General features: G+C 42.3%; 1 protein-coding gene across 1 annotated transcript in view; it reads left to right on the forward strand.

Annotated features, from left to right (window-relative positions):
* The window catches only part of MAP2K6 (mitogen-activated protein kinase kinase 6), a 160,232-nt gene that overhangs the window by 105,723 nt on the left and 33,856 nt on the right, over positions 1 to 20,653 (forward strand). Inside the window, exons 3-7 of the mRNA XM_006872294.1 lie at positions 9,837 to 9,885; positions 10,739 to 10,852; positions 14,007 to 14,126; positions 15,794 to 15,910; positions 17,993 to 18,044. Of these exons, the coding sequence (XP_006872356.1) occupies positions 9,837 to 9,885; positions 10,739 to 10,852; positions 14,007 to 14,126; positions 15,794 to 15,910; positions 17,993 to 18,044 (452 nt within the window). The remainder of the gene's footprint in view (positions 1 to 9,836; positions 9,886 to 10,738; positions 10,853 to 14,006; positions 14,127 to 15,793; positions 15,911 to 17,992; positions 18,045 to 20,653) is intronic.

The following is a 20,653-nucleotide window of genomic DNA, read 5'->3' on the forward strand; positions in this document are numbered from 1 at the left end:
AGCATCCAGTATTCCATTTTTGAGTATGATGTTGAACCAAAACCTAAGCTAGCTGCCTTCAAGTTGATTCCGTGTGATGCCTCCTCTAGGTTTCTGCAGATTCTGTTTATGAAGCTGAAGACATTCCTCTCAATTGTTGGTATACAGAGAGTTTTTATCAGTCATGGGCATTGAATTTTAAATATGTTTTTCTGCATCAATTGATATGATCATAAGATTTCCTCACTTATCCAGTTGACCTGGTCAGTCAAACTGATTAATGTTGGTATGGTGGTGGTGGTGGTGTGCCGTGGAGTCAGTTTTGACTCATAGCGACCCTGTACAGGGTTTCTGAGGCTGTAAATCTTTACAGGAGCAGAACGCCTCACCTTTCTCCCACGGAATAGCTGGTAGTTGTGAACTGATGACCTTGTGGTTCACAGCCCGATTCGTAACTACTACGCTATAACTGAAATAAATTCCACTTAGATGTGGGTTGCACCTACTCCTCACTTAAGACTATCTCGTTGTCTGACAGTTTGCATTTATGACAACTTTGAAAAATATTCTCAGACAGCACCTCTGGTGGCCTAAACCCCATGGGATTTTGGTCAGACCAGGTGCACTTCATGGACCACCCTGCACAATATACAAGAGACCCCAACAGTAATTGGGCATGAGTGGAACAGTGACCCATCAGCCATGGGATGCTTTCTCCCATTCATCTGCACGGTCTCAGTCTAGCCATGGAGGGGATAGGGTGGTGGCAGGACAATGTGAGGTTGTTAGCAGGCAGGAGAAGACCAGATGAAGCCTGAAGGTGCTGGGGAGGTCAGTGGGAGAAGATGAGAAGCTGGGAGAGAGAAGGGAATCACATGAGGCTACAAGACAGGGCAGATGGAGAATGAGTGAGGTCCTCACCCAGGGTAGGCAGCTGGACAGTGGGCAGCGATCATCACCTGAGTACCACCACCACCCTGAACATCTGTGGGCTCTGCAGTGGTGGGTAAGAGGGGTCTGCTATACTACATGCTTCCTGAGATCTACCAGGGGCCCCTGGCAGGCAGTGAGCAACTTGGGGGACACCTGCAGTCTCTGACTCTTACATAATTCTGATTTTCATTTAATCTATTTATAGCATCTTGATGTGGTGATTTAGGATAAGCACCAGACCGCAAGGTTAGTGGTTCAAAACTTACCAGTCATTCCTCAGAAACCCTATACAGGGTTGCTATGAGTTGAAACGGACTCAAAGGCACTTAACAACTAATAAATATGTATATAATGTGTTGTTGGATTTTTTTCTAAATTTCTAATTTTTTTTTTTTTTTGGCCAAAGTTTATGAGAGATGTTGATCTATAATGGGTTCTGTGTGTGTGTGTTTCTTGGTTTGGGTATTAAGATAATGGAGGTCGGGTGCTGTTGATTCAGTTGTGACTCATAGCAACCCTATATAGGGTTTCCAAGGCTTTAAGCCTTTACAAGAGCAGAAAGCTACTACTTTCTCCTGCGAAGTGGCTGGTAGATTCGAACAAGTAACCCACTACACTCCCAGGGCTCCTGGTAGAGTGTGTGTGAAGTTGGTATTCTTTCTTTTTTCCTTTAATGTTTACTAAAATTCTGCTGTGAAACCGTGTGGGACTAGATATTTTCTGGAAGCTTTTTAATTACAAATTCAATTTATTAATAGCATAGATTTATTAGTTTAGTAGTTACAGGACTATTCACATGATCTATTTCATCTTGGCTGAGTTTCAGTAGTTTGAAGTTTTTGAGGAATTGGCCCATAGATTTGTACTGTGTGTCAGTCTTTATCTTTGCCAATCTTACTAGAAACTTGTCAATTTTATTGATGGCTTTAAAAAATGAAATTCTTATTTTCTATTGTTTAACCTGTTTGCAATTTCATCGAATTCTACTCTTTGTTATTTACTTTGCGATATACTTTTTATTATTGTGAATTGAGTGATAGTTTACATCGGAGAATATGGGTTTTACACCATCGTTTCATTGCAATGATTACAATCTCCTCTATGTATCATAATTCAACAATATTTGCTTCTATTCCCTCTGGTTTTTTTTTTGGAATAAGCACAAAAACACTCAGGAATGTATAATAATTTAAACAACCAAAGGGCACATTCTGTAAGTCTGCCTCCTGGCCGCCAGCGCTCAGTCCCTCTCTTCCCATGAATCTAGAGTCCTCAGCTGCTCCCTCTCTCCATGTCCTTATCTCTGCATTCATCTCTGGTGTCGAGGCTTCTCTGGATAAGATCTCACATTACGCTTGTGCTCTTCTCCCTTGATGGTCATATGGTCCTGTTTCTGGATTGTAAGATTAACTACTCCCTGCTTTTTGTTACAAAATGGGTTATACTTTTATATCAGCCTTTCAGCTATTTTTTAAGCCCATCTTCCTCTTCCTCTTCCTCTCCCTCACCCATCTTTAGACTATTTTATTCTTTGTGTCTTTCAGTTTATATGAACTTTCTGTATTTCATTTAGTTGATAAAAATCAGCTTCAGTCGCCCTTTGTTATGGGTAACTTATTAGAATCCATGCAAGGATAAAAGTAATTTATATTTTGTCTTTCCTTTTGCCGTGAGATTTACTCTGAATCTACTTTTTTGTTTCACTGTGTCAAAACTGGTATTGGTCTTCATTGCTGTAAACCAGACTGCTCCAGCTCAGAGAGGAGGTTAATATTATTATTATTTTAATACTGCGGCTTAAATTTGTGTTCTTAAAGACGGTGCTTCCACATTTTGCATTTTTCTTGGCACGTTTTTTTTTGAGGTTGGCTTTGGCAGTTCTTACCTTTCACAGCCTGCCTCTCTCTGCTCTGCTATACCAAAATAAATAGCCCGGGACAGGGTTTCATTCTCTTTAGCTCAATGCGTGCGGTCCCTCGGCCTGAGCGCTTTCCTTGCCAATGTATCTTCGAGCTCTCCCAGCACTTGATTGACACAAATTCTAAACTGATCTTGAGCTAGTCAGTATAATTTCCGTGAACCTTCACAAGAAACTCAGGTGGCAATTACTATGAATCTTGCTTTATGAGTAAGAAAATGGAGTTATGCAAGGGTCAGCTGCCCTGCTCAAAGCAATTGAACAGAACTCAGTCTGGCTCCACATCGGGGATCTGTTCCTTCACTAGTTGAAAACCCTAGGCAAATTACCTAACCCTACTAAGTCTTCATTTCCCCTTCTAAAAAATGGATTTAACACCAGTGTGGTGGTTATAAGGGTCCAATGTACAGTGTCTAGCATAGCTCCTGTTGTTGTTAAGTGCCACACAGTCAGTTCAACTCTTAGCGCCCCTGTAATAGGGTTTCCGAGGCTTTAAGTCTTTTTGCAGGAGCAGAAAGCCTCATCTCTCTTTAATGTAGCGGCTGGTGGGTTTGAACTGCCAGTCTTGTGGTTCACAGTCCAGTGTTTACCCTGTGAAGCCACTGCACCTGACACCTCCGTGTGTAGCTATGTTTACGGCACAGCTTCTGTGTGGAAGAGCTGATGTGTAAACCTAGGGCTGTGTGACTCCCACACATCAGACTGATAGATGCTGGAGCCAGACTATCTGTGGCTGTTGAAAAGCTAAGTGGGCCCTTACCTCTGTTATTGAGGTAGCTTCACTGTGGTCCTGGATTCTAGTTTCACCTCCCTTCAAATGACCTAAATTCTATAGTCTGTTTCAGGGGCAGGTCTTCACAATAATATAGAGATGACAATGGCTGTAAGATTTATGAAAATTAAAGGTGATATTTTATGTAAAGCATATATATATAAAACAAACAAAAATAAACCGGTCAGATGTTACTAACACAGACCCATGTGTCTCAGAATAGAACTGTATTCTATTCCATCGAGTCTTCACGAACTGATTTTTCAGAAGTTGATCACTAGGTCTGTTTTCCAAGGTATCTGTGGTGTATTTGAACCTCCAACGTTATGGTGAACAGGGGACCATGTTAACCATTTGAACCACCACTGGACTCCATTCTCAGCCAAGCAGGTTCTTAATACATAATTTTGAATAAAAATATAGTCATTAAAACAATAACCAGTAAACTGATTACTCACAGAGCATTCAACATAAATCATTATATTAATAAACAGAAACCTGGTTGTTCATATGAAAAAAACAAATACTAGGTGACCTTTGGAATACCTCTGGCCTTCCAGGGAAAGAGTTTTGTAATAAGTTTGGCTCTTTCCCCAGAGGGCTGAAACATTGACGGAACGAGTAGCAACACCTTTCCACAGTTTAACCTCATGCAGACTCTCAGTACCCCAGACAAACTCATATGCCCAGCCCTGGACAGAAGACCGTGTCAACGAATCTAAACCGAGCTGTTAGTCTTGGCCTCATCGCTTGATGCTTTTGGCCAACTTGATGAGCCCAAAGGCCTGAGGCCTGGGTGGCTTGGTCGGCTTGGTCATTTTCATCAGAGAAAGATCAGGATGTTGCAAGCAAGTTTCTGGGATTCAGTCAGACTTGGGTAGAATTAAAAGTTACCTGCTTTTAAATTGGAGCAAGTTAAACTCTAAAGAAAATGGTTTTCATCTGGAACATGGAAATATCGATCCCTGGAGTGTTGAGTGTGGCACTGTAGGATAAGCACTGGACTGCTAACTTCAAGGTTCAAACCCACAAGCTGAAACCCTATCCATGGTCGCTAGGAGTCGAAACAGACTCAATGGTACACAACCACCACCACCACACCAGGACACAGGGTATTAAACAAGAAGCAGATAGAACACTTGATCCAGTCCACAGGCTGTCTCCTCCCCACCTTAGGCAAGACTGAAAATCCCTAACCTGAGCTTTGTCTTCAGGTCTGTTGATGGGACTTGCTTCAGTAAAACCACCAAACTTTTCTGGGCTTTTTTATTCTCCGTCTGAAAAATGGGGCAATTCCCGGCTATGAGGAATACTTCAAACGCAGACCTGGGAGTTCTGGGGGATGCAAATGATTAATGTACTTGATGGTCAACTGAAAGGTTGGTTTTTGAAATCCACTTAAGAGGTGCCTTGGAAGATCGACCTGGTGATCTACCTCTGAAAAATTAGCCATTAAAAATCCTATGGTTTTCTACTCTGACACATATGATTACATGGCCAAAGTACAAGAGACAAAGTCTCATCACCCTGGCTTCCAAGGAACAGCCCAGTTGTACTTCTTCCAAGACAGATTTGTTTATTCTTCAGATAGTCCACGGTATATTCAATATTCTTTGCCAACACCATAATTCAGATGCTTCAATTCTTCTTCGATCTTCTTTATTCATGAACCAACTTTCACATGCATATGAAGCAGTTGAAACTGCATGGCTTAGGTCAGGCACACCTTAGTCCTCAGAGGGACATCTTTGCTCTGGAACACTCTGAAGTCTTTTGTAGCAATTGGTACAAACTTATTGTGACAACTAAAGAAAAATTGCTTTTGAAATGTAAGAAATGAGTGATTGGAATTTTAAAAATTGAATTCCTCTGGAGAAATTTTATGAAAAAGAATTTTTTCTGCTCAGAAGCACAAATGACAGAAAAACACCACTGCCTACCGTGTGTGTGTGTGTGTGTGTGTGTGTGTGTCTGTCTGTCTCTCCCAGCTCTCAGTTTTAAAGTAGTACAGAAAGGGTCTAAGTCCATTATTAAAGGGATTTTGAAGTGAGAGCAGGTTTGCTATTAAAACCATAGATTTACTGTTTATCTGTGTTTACATACATACTTCATTTATTATTTAATTTCTTACCATTTAGCTTTGGCAGAAGGAATAGAATCAAAACACATTAAGGTTGCGCAGTGTCCTTGGCAAAGGATTTCTTCACTACTCCTGCCTTACCCTCTGTCTTCCCTTCCTTTTCTTCTTTTCTCTCCCTTTGTCGTCCTCCATCTCTCCTTCCTTCTCTCCCTCCCTTCTTCCTCCCTCTTCTTTCCATTTTCCTTTGCGACAGTTGGGTGTGAAACATCTCTAAAACAAGGTCTCCCTATTGTTCTGTTCACTGGGATCCTTTGACCTGTAGTGTCTGATTGTGGCTATTTCTTTGATTGTATTTGTTGTTGTTATTGTTAGATGCTATCGAGTTGGTACCAACCCATAACGACCTTATGCACAGCAGAATGAAACACTGCCCGATCCTGGGCCAACCTCACTACTGTTGCCATGCTTGAGTCCATCGATGCTGCCACTTGGCCAATCCATCTCATTGGGGTCTTCCTCTTTTTCTCTGACCCTCCACCTTACCAAACATGAGATCCTTCTCCAGCGACACGACGTTTATTGTCATGCATTACTTTTTGTCATAATCCTTTGTTGCATTTAGTCATAGAAAATGCTTCCCCAGGTGTTTGTTGTTGTTAGGTTCCATCAAACTGACCCTGACTCATGGTGATCCCAATTACAACAGTCCAATCATGCACCATCCTCACAACAGTCATGTGTGAACCCATTGTTGGAGACACTAGGTCAGTTCATTTCATTGAGAGTTGTCCTCTTGTTTTTGCTATCACTTTACCAAGCATAATGTCCTCTTTAGGGCTGCTCATTTCCTGATAATAAACCCAAAGTACAAGAGACAAAGTCTCACCATCCTCACTTCTAAGAGGCATTCTGGTTATACTTCATCCAACACAGATTTGTTTATTCATCTGGCAGTCTGTGATATTTTCAGTATTCTTTACCAACACCGTAAATCAAAAGCATCAATTCTTTTATGGTTGTCCTTATTCATTGTCCAAGTTTCAAAGGCATAGAAGACGACTGAAAATACTAGTCCTCAAACTGTTGTCTTTACCATTTAATACTTTAAAGAGGTCCTTTGCTGCAGATTGGCCTAATGCAATAATATGTTGTTTGCATTCTTGACTGCTGCTTCCGTGAGCGAGCATTGATTGTGGATTCAAGCAAACTGAAGTCTTTGACAGCTTCCATCTTTTCTCTGTTTATCATGATGGTTTTTTCTGTTGGTCTGTTTGTGCTATCGAGTCGGTTCAGAGTCATAGCAACTCTGTATAGGGTTTCAGAGAATGTCAGTCTTGATGAAAGCAGAAATTCTTATCTAGCTCCAACAGAGCAGCTGGTGGATTCAAACTGCTGACCTTGGTATCCCTTGTAGATTTATGGGTATTATCCTACCACAGACGACATTACACTTCCAGTATAAGAGATGAAGTCTGGCCATCCTGGCTTCCAGGGAGCACTCTGGCTTCACTTCTTCCAGCACAGATCAGTTTGTTCTTTTGGCAGACCATGGTACTTTCAATATTCTCCTCCAACACCATAACTCAAGAGCATCAATTCTTCTATGATCTTCCTTAGTCTCTGTCCAGCTTCCATATGCATATATGAGATTATTGAAAATACCATGGCTTGGATCAGGCACACCTTAGTCTTCAAACTGACATCTTTGCTCTTAAACACTTTAAAGAGGTCTTGTGCAGCAGATTTGCCTACTGCAATAAATACATCATTTGATTTCTTGACTGCTGCTTCTGTGAGTGTTGATGGTTGATTTGAGAAAAATGAAGCCTTTGACAACTTTAACTTCCATCTTTTTTCCATTTATACGGATGTTGTTCATTGGTACAGTGGTGAGGATTTTTGTTTTCTTTACATTGAGGTGCAACGCATACCGAAGGCTGTGGTCTTTGTTCTTCATCGGTAAGTATTTTAAGTCCTCTTCACTTTCAGCAAGCAAGGTTGTATCATTAACATATTACCACAACTTGTTAGTGTTTCTCCAATCCCATTGCCACGTTTTCCCTCATATAATGCAACTTCTTGGATTATTTGCTCAGCCTACAGATGAAATCTATTTATGAAAAATCATCCACTGAAAACTCTGTGGAACTTAGTTCTACTCTGACACACACAGGGGCACCATGAGTGGAATCTATTTATGGAAACTCATCCACTGAAAACCCCGAGGAGCACAGTTCTGCTCTGACACATGTGGTCACCCTGAGTCTCAATTAACTTCACAGCTACTGCTTTATTAGATGCATGGCCAATACCAAATACCTTTCTCCAAGTAGATTGATACAATCTCAGAGAATAATGAAGTAACACAAAGAACTATACACAATTAGACACAAGGAGACTGTGCTTTCTCCTGTGGAGACATATAAGCAGCAAATGTCTCATTCCCAAGAAGAGCCCTGGGAGTAATTGCTGAAGAAACTTCCGGAACTTGATTAGACAGCACAGAGGAATAGCACGTGAGGAGACCTGGGACAAGTCCCTTTACCTCTCCGAATCTTTACTTCTATCTATAAGACACTAGATTTGAAACTCCTCTATTTTGTTAATTTTATGAGTTAACAAAATAATAAGCCAAATTTTGATCCTTTTAAAAACAGTTGTGGAAAAAGGTGGAGTAATTAAGCAGATTAATGCTCTTGGAAGAAATACTAAGTTTGAAAGTTGATTTGTAAAAAAAACCACGTCAACAATTCCATCTTCAGCGTAGTGGTTACAAATTGTGCTGCTAATCTCAAGGTCAGCAGCTGGAAACTACCAACTGTTCCGCGGGAGAAAGGTGAGGTGTTCTGCTCCTGTATAAAGACTTACAGCCTCGGAAACCCTGTACAGGGTCGCTGTGAGTCGGAACCGACTGCACGGCACACCACCATCACCACTCAACTGGGCTTGATCAATGGCCATGCAGAAGTCAGAGCCATACTCACAGGTAGGGCTTATTAGGGAAGTGAACAGGTTATAATACAGGATCTGCAAAGGCTCAGGGCACAGTTGTTCCCATCTGGACAGCCTCTCCCAGCCCTGCTCACAGGCAGGCCTCTATCTGCCCCCACCAATATTCCAAAGCTCTGCTGAATGCCCACAGGGCACACCACTGCACCCTAAACTTCAGCCTGGACGCACTGGGCACTAGCTCCCGCCTCAGCATATCTAGCTCCCCTAATTAAGTGCTTGGGAGAGCCCCATTCTGCAAGCAAGCCTCCTGCCAAAGCCACTCAGCTTTCCTTGCTCCGTGGGTTTGGAAGCCCACCACTTTCTCTCATGCTCTGGCTGTTGATTCTGTTGTGGCTGCTCCTCTGCCACTCCCATCAGTGTCATAACTTTCTGTCTCTGGGTCGAGGAGATTCAGTGTGCAGGGATCTCAGGGTCCAAAGGATGTGCTCCATTCCTGGCTCTTCTTATTCTATGGTGGTGGCATCCCTCTTCCTGCTTCTGAGATGGCTCGTTTTATACAGGTTAGGAGTTTGAGGTTGTTATAATCACAGTTAACACTCATAACCACCCACAACTGAATCGTGTAATCTTGTCAGCATCTGACACCCATCATTGCTAAAACGTTATTTGGTGGGAGTTTACAAAGACTATGGCTAGAAGAGTCATTAAATGATCATATTACAACTTCATATATAATTATATATATATATGAATATGGTGGTGGTGGCTGTGTGCCGTGGAGTTGGTTCCGACTCATAGCGACCCTGTACCGGGTTTCTGAGGCTGTAAATCTTTACAGGAGCAGAAAGCCTCATCTTTCTCCCACAGAACAGCTGATACTTTCGAACTGCTGACCTTGCAGGTCGCAGCCCGATTCGTAACTACTAAGCTACCAGAGTTCCTTCACTTCACAAGGTAGGTATATTAGTATCCCTGTGGTAATGAAGCCACAAGAGATTAACTTATTTGAACATATATTGTTGAAAGTAATGACCGCAGAACTTAAACCCAAATGTATTTCAAGTCGATATTATCTATTCTGCTTCATTTGACTCATAAAGCCTCACTTCTATGGAAAACTCTCATCCATTACCCATAACGTGGGGAGAGACCTGTTTGAATAAACACCTCACATGTCTTCTCTGCTCCCTTCCCTTTCTCAGGCCACCTCGAGACTTAGACTCCAAGGCTTGCATTTCCATTGGAAATCAGGTGAGCAAAATCAAGTCTTCACTGGCGTGGCAGTGTGGGATAAAACACTGGACTACCAGGCTGGTTTGAACCACAAGGTTGGTGGTTCAGAATCATCAGTCACTCTTTGGAAACCCTTAACAAGGTAGCTGTGAGCCGGAACCAACTCGACGGCACTTAACAACAATGGCAATGAATATCTTGGCAATTTTGCATGCCTGCTTTCAGACTGGTGAATGACAAATGTCTTTTCTGTAACGTGCAGTCAGATTATGGGCCCAAACAGGTTTGGGTGCAAAGGGAAGTGGTGTGTGGCGATGGACTTCAACATCAGCCTTTGAAAGCCTCGTAGAGCTCATCTCTGCTCAGATACACATGGGGGCACCAGGAGGTAGAGCTATGTGGAATGCTTCCTATCTTGTAGGGTCAATCAAAATCAGGCTTTTTTGGTCCTGATGCAAGGTAGGTATTTGAAAAGAGTGGGTTACTCATGGGGGGACATTTCTCAAGAACCTAACATTGGTCCCTTTGCTACCAGTCAGCAAGATGAATTACAAACCTAATTAAGGGGATATACTTAGAGGACCACAGTGAAGACAGCTTAATGAGCCATTTGGAAGCCGTGATGGAGTTGGATAGATATTCTAAGAACCTCTTAGGTTGCCTGTGTTGTGCAGGTGGCATGCTATGGGAACCTCAACATCTCCAGGCACTTCTTAAAGCTTCTTGCTTGTCATGGCTACCCTGCCATCCCAGAAAGCTTGTGGTCCATACCATAGTTCATATAACACTGGGGAGAGCCAAGTAGAGGAAACATAATCCATGTCCAGTTCATTTTCTCTTTCCTGTTGCATGATGACTTTCTCTCTTGCAGAACTTTGAGGTGAAGGCTGATGATCTGGAACCTATAACGGAACTGGGGCGAGGGGCGTACGGCGTGGTGGAGAAGATGCGGCATGTGCCCAGTGGGCAGATCATGGCAGTGAAGGTAGAAGCAATGTGTGTCCAACTGAATGGCAAATCATAGAAAGCCTCATTTACACAGAAAATTGCACATCAATTCTTTTCATAGAAGCAAAATGTGTTCAGTGGAGTGAAACAGAAAATGTTATTTTTGCGGAACAATATTTTCCCCCAAACACATGAGAAATATTTTGTTGTTGTAAGTTGCATCCAGTTATTATTATTTAAAAACTGATAGTCCTACCCTCTAATTTTAATTTTTCACTCAACTGCCATGCCATCAGTACACTTCACAGAACAAACAATACTCAGTTAGCTTTATTAAATACCTTGTTGTTGTTGTTGTTGTTGTTATGTGCCGTGGAGTCGGTTTCGACTCATAGGGACCCTGTACAAGGTTTCCGTGGCTGTAAATCTTTACAGGAGCAGAAAGCCTCATCTTTCTCATGCGGAGCAGCTGGTAGTTTTGAACTGCTGACCTTGAGGTTCACAGCCAAATTCGTAACCATTACACTACCAGACCTGCTCCATGTCAAAAATGTTCTTGATTGTCTCAAAGGTTTTTAGTGTTTTGGGTTTTTTGTTTTTGTTTTTTATCCAATTGGTTGTTCAGATCAACACTTAGAGAGTTCACACACTTTATTTGGTTGCTATATCTTACCTCTGTCAGTATTTATTATTATTATTATTATTATTATTTTAATTGGCCCTGAAAATGAAGAATTGAGAAAGCAAACATCACTCCATCTCCAATTCTAGCCAAAGGAGAGAACAGGACATACAAGTAGATTTGCCCAATTTTAGAATTGTCAAAAGAAATTTAAGATGATGTTCTACTTCTTTAGCAGATACTGTTATTGTTAAGTGCTGTGGAGTTGCTCTCGACTCATAACCACCCTATGTGGGGTTTCCGAGGCTGTAAATCTTTACAGGAGCAGAAAGCCTCATCTTTCTCTCTTGGAATGACTGGTATATTTGAACTGCTGACCTTGTCATTAGCAGCCCAGCTCATAATCCAAAATGCTCCTTTAGATACTGGAGAGATTCTATTTATTTATTGTAACTTTTTATTGTGAGTTGGGTGAGGGTTTACCGAACAGATCCATTTTCCATTCAAGAATTCATCTCCATGGTCTTTCATGTCATTGAGGCAGTCCATACCAGGTAACATCACTTAGCCCATTTCCTTCCTGTGTTTCCTGTTTCCATTTGTCATTCTTCCTTAGCCCTTTCTGCCTTCTGAACTTTGTCCTTGGGCCAACACTGCCCTTGATTCTGAATGTTTGATTGTTCTAAGGAGTCAGGACCTGTTTATTGTTGTGAAGGGTGACTCAGAGCTGTAATTTGGGGGTTCCATCAGTCGCTTTCTGACCACTAAGCCTAGTATGAAGGGACTTCAGAGAACTAACATTTCTAGCTGATAGAGTTGTTCCATTGTTAAGAATGTGGGTGATCAGATAGCTTGTACCCTCTTTGCTTTTGGAGAATAAAGATCTTTCCCTTACTTAGTGTATATTGAAGTTGGACCATCTGATGACTTTTGGTCAGAAAGATGAATGTCTAGTGGTATCGTAGTGGTTATGAATCAGGCTAGAAGATGCTTTAAATTGGAGCTCTGGTAGCGTAGTGGTACAAGTCAGGCTGCGAATTTCACAGTCAGCAGTTGGAAACTACCAGCTGTTCTGCGGGAGAAAGATGTGGCTTTCTGCTCCTGTAAAGATTTGCAGCCTCAGAAAACCTGTGCAGGGTCACTATGAGTCCGAACAAATTCCACGGCACACCACCCACCACCAGTGATATTCGCCTGGTGTGGCGCTGTGGACTAATGCATCAGACTGCAAAGTCGTTTGAACTGCAAAGTCAATGGTTCAAGCTCACCAGCTGCTCCTTGGAAACCCTATACAGGGTCACTATGAGTCGGAATCGACTCGATGGCACTTAACAACAACAAGAAGTGATATTAAGGAGTCTTAGTGGCTCAGTGGTTGAGTGCTCAACTGCTTAATCAGAGACTGGAACTCACCTAGCAGCTCCAGGGGCCAAGGAGCTGGTAACCTGTCACTGCAAAGATTCCTGTCGGTGTAGAGTGCGGCCCAGTTCGGTAAGACCCAAAGTGACCCTGTGTGAAACAGTAGAACTTCCTCACAGGGTTTCCTAGTCAATCATTGTTATTGGATCAGAACACTAGGGCTTTTCTTCCACAGAGCCCCGGTGGGTTTGAACCACTAACCTTGCAGTTAGCAGCTGAGCACTTGCCTACCTAATCTGCCACCAGAACTCCTTCCAGTTAAGATGACAGCCCAGAAAACCCTACAGGGCTGTTCTACTCTGTCATGTAGGTTGTCTGTGTCAGAATCAAGTTGACGATACACAACAGGAAGTGGTATTATGTATTTCCATCCCTTAATCATATAAAGAAAGGGTGGTGGCTCTGTATGATAAGCATTGGACTATGAACCATGAGGCCGAGCCCACTGGCTGTTCCATGGGAGAAAGATGAGGCTTTCTGCAGCCACAAAGATGTGCAGCCTCAGAAACCCTGTACTGCATTGCTGTGAGTCAGAACCAACCTGATGGCACGTAACAACAACAGTCAGAAAGAGGATAACCATGTTTCTTTAAGGCTGCATTTGCTGGCCTGGCAGGTTCTCTGAGAAGCACACAGGTGGATGTGAATGAAGTCTCCATTTTTCTTTGGGTTAGATTCTATCGCCCATAGCTGTTCCAACACTTACCACATGCTGTGTAGATAAAGATATTTCCAGAGAGGAGTTTTCTGTTTTGTTTATTTTAATTTTTGCTTTTTTGTTTCTTGGGGCTTCTGATCAGCAGCAAACTAGTTAATATGATGAAATCTTTGCATAGACATAATAAAGTAAACCAGACTTTTTGTAACTTTGAAAAGACATTGCTAAACATTACACATTTGGCTACTCTGCAAAATATATTCCTGTCTGCTTCCTACTGGGGATTTCTCGGGAAAGGAAATGAATATGGTCTTCATTATGTTCTGTTGGATACCAAGAATGAATCACTTGGAGCATCTGAAAGGTGCTTGCAGGAAGTCCTGTTGTAACTGTCTGTACATTTTCACAAAGGCGGTTCTTAAGGCTTCCACTTTCTGAACTGACTCCTTTTCGGAGCGGCAATGGTAAACTTCTCCATGCATTTTTCTCCAGCGGATCCGGGCCACAGTAAATAGCCAGGAGCAGAAAAGGCTACTGATGGATTTGGATATATCCATGAGGACAGTGGACTGTCCTTTTACGGTCACCTTCTATGGCGCGCTTTTCCGGGAGGTAAGTGATTCTTCAGTTCAGCCCAAAGAGAACAAGAGCTTAAATAGAAGCTTCTCGGATCCTACAAATCCCATCCACACACAGATTACTCTTCCCTGTTGGTATGTCTTATATTGAAGGTTTTAAGTCTTAATGTGGGAGTACACTGACTCCATAGAGTGAGTGCTGGACTGTGAACCACAAGGTCCCCGGTTCAAGCCCACAGTCACTCTGCTAGAGAAAGGTGAGACTTTCTGCTCCCATGAAGATTTAAAGCCTCAGAGGCCCCGTACAGGTCACTATGAGTTAGAACCTACTTAATAGCAATTAACTACAACAAAGATGCCCTGGTAGCGTAGTGGTGAAGTACTGGACTGTTAACCTAAGGTTGACTGTTCGAACCCACCAGCTGCTTCATGGGAGAAAGACCCAGTGATCTGTTCTCATAGGGAGCAGCTCTACTGTGTCCTATAGGGCACCATCAGGCCGAATTGATTTGTTGGCAGTGGGCTAAGTCTTAGACAATGATGGCATGCCCTGGTGCCCAGCGCAGCTTTTAAGGATGGCATTTTCAAATGTGTTTTGCTGTTGTTGTTAAATGTGTCCAGTCCGTTCCGACTCACAGTGATCCTGAGAAGTGACTGGTGGGTTTGAACCACCGACCTCAACCAGTCCAGCACTTAACCTACCAGGCCACACCAGGACTCCAAATGTGTTTCATCCTTTTAAAAATTCCAAGACCCAGTTTCAGTTTGTTTGGCCTGTTTTTAACACAACTGCCTATAGATTGATTGATGGTCTATAGATTGATTAGGATGCATTCCTTAATATCAGAAAGATTATAGGCTTTTGGCCACATAAGCTTCATGGAGCCTACTTATGAACCATACAGTGGTGGTGGTGGTATGCCGTGGAGTCAGTTCCAACTCACAGTGACCCTGTATAGGGTTTCCGAGGCCGCAAAGCTTTCTGTTCACATACAGATTTACAGCCTTGAAAACCCTATACAGGGTCGCCATGAGTTGGAACCAACTCCATGGCACACCACCACCACCACCAAATCTTGATGGGAGCAAAAAGTCTCACCTTTCTCCCGTGGAGAAGCTGGTAGATTCGATCTGCTGACCTTGTAGTTAGCACCCCAGTTCATAATCCACTATGCTACCAGAGCTTCTTATATGCTGTTGTTGTTATGTGCCGTGGAGTCGGTTCCGACTCATAGCGATCCTGTACAGGGTTTCCAAGGCTGTAAATCTTTATGGGAGCAGAAAGCAAATATAAAATACATATACAGGCTTCTTTTATTTCTTTTTCACCTCTGTTTTTCACTTCACCCTGAAGTGGACCATTGTCCTGCTTTACCGCTGTCTTCAAACCAACCTCTTGGCTGGTTGTCAGTTGTTCAGCAGGCAGATAGCAGCCACGGTGAAAGCTGTAGTTGTCCGTATGCACACTCTGCTTTTCACTGAGAGGTGGGCGATCGCCGCCAGCTTCTATTTCAGCATCTGCTAGCGTGCTCTTTGGAGATAATGTTGCTTGGTTATAAATTCCTCTGATTGGACATTTCTCCCGAAAACTCAGAGCAAGAAAATGATGCTTCTCTCCGACAGGTGTTATGTATATCTTTCTTTTTTTTTTTTATCTCTCTTCCATCCCTGCTAACAATCCTTTAATCCCTTGGTCTTTAGGGTGATGTGTGGATCTGCATGGAGCTCATGGATACATCACTAGATAAATTCTACAAGCAAGTCATTGATAAAAACCAAACGATTCCCGAAGACATCTTAGGGAAAATAGCAGTTTCTGTGAGTACCTCATGAATCCTAGTAAAACGAGAGTATACGAAGCCTTGGTCTGATGTGTCTGTGTTCCAGAACAACGAAACCAGAGCTACCGTCTAATACGTGTTTGTTGAGCATAGGACTGGATCGTTGTTGTTGTTGAGTGCGGTTGACTCAGTTCCAACTCATATTGACCCAGTAGACAGTTTCTGAGGCTTTACATCTTCGCAGAGCAGAAAGCCTCATCTTTCTCCCCCAGAGCGGCTGGTGGGCTCGAACCATAGACCTTGTTCTATGCAGCCTGGTGCTTAGTTTATGGCGCCACCATGCTCCCAATGGCTGGAAGAGTGGATTGATAAATGAATCTATTCCAACATGCCCTGGTATAAAAGTCAGTGTTTAATGATAGCATTTTCAAATGCGTTTTTTTGTTGCTGTTGTTAAGTGCCGTCGAATCAGTTTCGAAGCTTTTCTTTTCAAGCACTTTTCAACCAGTGACTTGGTTCCGTAACTTTGAAGTTAAATGCCTTTGCAGTGATGTGCTTTCCAGTGTGGCTCCGTCCCTGGTATCTTTACTCTGAAATGTGTCTTCCCATTTTCCTTTGTAGACTTTTAGTGTTTTCTTTGGAGTTGAGAAACAATGAAATGAATCAGATGAAAAAGAAAATGGAAACCAGGAATGTTGCCTTAATGATTATTGGGGCTCAGGAGGGGGAAGGAAAAAAATGCTTGAGGTTAAAATCCTGTTGGAAAGGGGGAAAGAATGCTGAATAAAATGTCCAGTTCTCATGGGACCCAGACTTCCTGGGGCCCTCGAGGGTCATTGAAACCTCCAAACTATTCTTTAGCTATACTTTTAACTGAAACCATTCCCTGAATTTTTCTTTGAATCAAAAAGCAGTTTATCTTAACTAAATAAAATTTGCCTTGAGTATTAAGGAGCTCTGGTAGCTTAGTGGTTACGAGTCAGGCTGCTAACCTCAAGGTCAGCAGTTCGAAACTACCAGCTGTTCCCCAGGAGAAAGATGAGACTTTCTGCTCCTGTAAAGATTTACAGCCTCGGAAACCCTATGCAGGGTCGTTGAATCAGAACCGACTCCGTGGCACATAACCAACCTACCTTTAATATTATGCTTTTTAAATGGATTATCTCAATGAGATACAACTGACAACAGCAACTTGAAAGAGTAGTTAAGAAGCTTGTTGTTGTTAAGTGCCATTGAGTGGGTTCCGACTCATAGAAACCCGGTATGGGGTTTCCAAGGAGTGGCTGGTGAGTTTGAACTGCTGATCTGTGATTCAAATCAACCTTGCCGTTCAGTGTTTCATCCCACAGTGCCACACCAGATAAGAAGTTTGTTAAATTGTTAAGTGCCATGGAGTTGGTTCTGACTCATGGCGACCTTGTATAGGGTTTCTGAGGAACAGGTGGTGGGCTTGAACCGCCGACCTTGTGGTTCACAGTCCAGTGCTGATCTGACAGCGCCACACCAGGAGTTTATTAAGAAGCTTAGGGGGCAACGAATTTAAAAGTCAGTGTTGCTGTTGTTGTTGTTAAATGCCGTTGAGTTGATCCTGACCCATAGCGACCCTGTAAGATGCAGCTGGTGAGCTTGAATCACCGACCTTGCAGTTCAAACGACTTTGCAGTCTGGCAGATTAACCCACAGCGCCACACCAGGAAAAGTCAGTAGTGGTGGAATAATTTGGTGTCAGAATGTTTGCACTGCTTGAAGAATGTAGTCAGTGCCTGTGAGTTAGTTGTATGTGTAGAAATTGTTGATAGGCTGAATGACTAGGTATATTTTCACCGAAATTTGAAAAATGAGGCCAAGTGAAAACCAAAATAGATGAATGGGCCATCTTCTCTACTATAAGGTAGAGTCTCTTCAGCAGATGGAGTCCCATCCAACCACTTATCCATCCACCCATAGGGTCAGGCCTCCACCTTTGTGTACCTTCCTGTGCATTTTCCTTAAAAAGGCTACTCTTTGGGAAACAGCTCACCCTGTGATTTTATACCAAGGCACATAAAGCTGGATATAATTAAGTTTTCATTTCCTCCCAGTGATGAGGTAAATAAGTGATCTTGTGTTTCTCTTGCAGATTGTTAAGGCCTTAGAACATCTACACAGTAAGCTATCAGTGATTCATCGAGGTAAGCATTAGGGAGCTACTCTGACTTCCCCTTTTATAAAACTCATCTTTTTTCCTTGGAGTTTTCTCCCCTCCCCCTTCCCTTGGATGGGAATGGGATTGGGTCAAGCAACAGAACTGAGGGGTTTTCCTTTGGGATTAGTTAAGTAAATCAGGTGAGTAGCTAGCTATTCTTTATCTTGGCTGAGAATATTAGGAGACTTAGGCATGATGTTACGTTTTACCTAATTTGAGTACACAGTACCTGTACTAAGTAAAGTTGTGGGGTTATTTTATTGAGAATTTTTGAAAATAGATTAAAAAACAACTAGTATTAGCCATCACCTGGGAACTGGTGAGGACAGCCGAATCAGTGGGCCTGAGACAGTTAAATGGGGATCTGCATTTAACAGTAGAGTACACTGAAAGGCGCTAGTGTGAAGTGCAGACCTTTCACAGACAGCAGGAGGCAGATAAAATGACTGGTACATTCATCTCTTCCTTCTCTCCTTTCCTCCCTTTCTGCCTGCCCATTGACTTATCTCTTCATCCATTCATTCATCTACCCATATATCTATTCTTCTGTCTTCCTTCCTTCATCCATCCATCCATCCATCCATCCACCCATCCATCCGTCCACCCACCCATCCATCCATCATCCATTCATTCATCCATTCACCCATCTATCCATCCACTCATCTTTCACTTTTCAAGCATTTTTGGATTAAGCTCTATAATAAGTGCATATCTGAGAGGAAAACTTACCATTCTTTGCCTCTCAGATAACTGAAATTACACATAGACTGTTTGATAGGGAAATGAGACACAACAAACACATGGGGAAAAAAATCTCCACATTGTTGCTGTTAAGTGCCATTGAGTCGGTTCTAACTCATAGTGACCCTGTATAGGGTTTCCAAGGAGTGACTGGTGGGTTTGAACTGCTGACCTTGCAGTTAGCAGTCCAGTACTTATCCTACAGCACCACACCAGTATAGATAGAATCTAAAACAAGGAAATAATTAACACTGGCTGAAAGCATTCCGGGATAGTTGCTACAAAGAGATACGTTCACTCAAGTCTTTGAAAGTGTCAGTAGCTCTAGGACATTGTGATTTGAGTAAGTCTTAAATCGTCTGTTCCTGAATGTAATGTGAAATTCCTTGTAGTGGACCTATTATTATTATTATTAATCATTACTATTGGTATTAAAAGTTGTAACTATAGGAAGGAAGAAGAAGAGGAGAAGAAAGTAGGAGCTAATCAGGAAGAAGGATTACCTACAAATGTGAAAATGACTTTTCAGTTTAATTTTAAAATCATGAAATAAATAGTTCATTAATTTTAAGGAACAGATGTGGGTGTATGTATGTAAGGCTTTAAAAAAAAAAAAAAAATGAAACCCATATGTCCACAATTCCGTTTAAGAAGAAAATTATAAGGGAATTTTTTTGGAAATTTTTTAGAATAACTCTTTTCTTCTTCTGATGTGTCCTTTGTGAGCGTGTCACAAGGAGGGAAATGATGCTGATTTCCAATTCTGTTACCCAGAGACAACTATGGTTCATTTGGGTGAGGGTGTGAGTTTGTGGGTGGATTGTATTTTTCTCATCTGAAGGATTCACAGGAAACTTCTCAGTAATACCCCTTCACCCACATGTATACAGGTGGTTGTTGTTGTTGTTGTATGCCGTCACGTTGGCTCTGACTCATAGCGACCCTGTGTTGGTTTTCCAAGGGAGTTTGAACCACTAACCTTGTGGTTAGCAGTCCAATGTTGATCCTGGAGCACCATACCGGGACTCATGTATACAGGTAGTCCCCAATTTATAAAGTAATTGAGTTAGGATGAACTGCACTTAGGAGCACCAGTATTTTTCTAATTTTTTTGGACATGTTATTGTTAGTAACATGTACTGGTGGTGGTGTTGGTGTGCCACGGAGTTGGTTCCGACTCATAGCGACCCTGCATAGGATTTCCGAGGCTGTAAATCATTAAAGGGAGCAGAAAGCCTCATCCTTCTCCTGTGGAATGGCTGGTAGTTTCGAACTGCTGACCTTGAGGTTAGCAGCCCTACTCATAACCACTATGCTACATGCATACCATACAATTATTGTTAGGAACTTTTACTACATGGAGTTGTCGGTAAGTGCACTAGGAGATTTGTCAGTAACATGCATTACGTAGTTATTGTTAGTAACGTGCACTGCGTACGGTTATTGGCAGTAATGTGCACTACATATATGTCAGTAGTGTGCACTATGTATGGTATTCTCTGAAGTGTGCACTACATAGTTACTGTCAGTAATGTGCACTATGTACAGGATTGTCAGTAGTGTGCACTATGTACAGTTATTGGCAGTAATGTGCACGACGTAGAGTATTCTCAGTAGCGTGCACTATGTACAGATATCGTCAGTAGCGTGCACGACGTATAGTATTGTCAGTAGTATGTGCTATGTATGGTATTGTCAGTAGCATGTGCTACGTATGGTATTGTCAGCATGTGCTACGTATGGTATTGTCAGTCAGCAGCATGCACTACATATGCTATTGTCAGTCAGTAGCGTGCACTATGTACATTATTGTCAGTAGTGTGCACTACGTACATTATTGTCATAGCGTGTGCT

This window comes from Chrysochloris asiatica, unplaced genomic scaffold (assembly GCF_000296735.1).
Source record: "Chrysochloris asiatica unplaced genomic scaffold, ChrAsi1.0 scaffold00192, whole genome shotgun sequence".
In the NCBI taxonomy this organism is placed as follows: Eukaryota; Metazoa; Chordata; class Mammalia; order Afrosoricida; family Chrysochloridae; genus Chrysochloris; species Chrysochloris asiatica.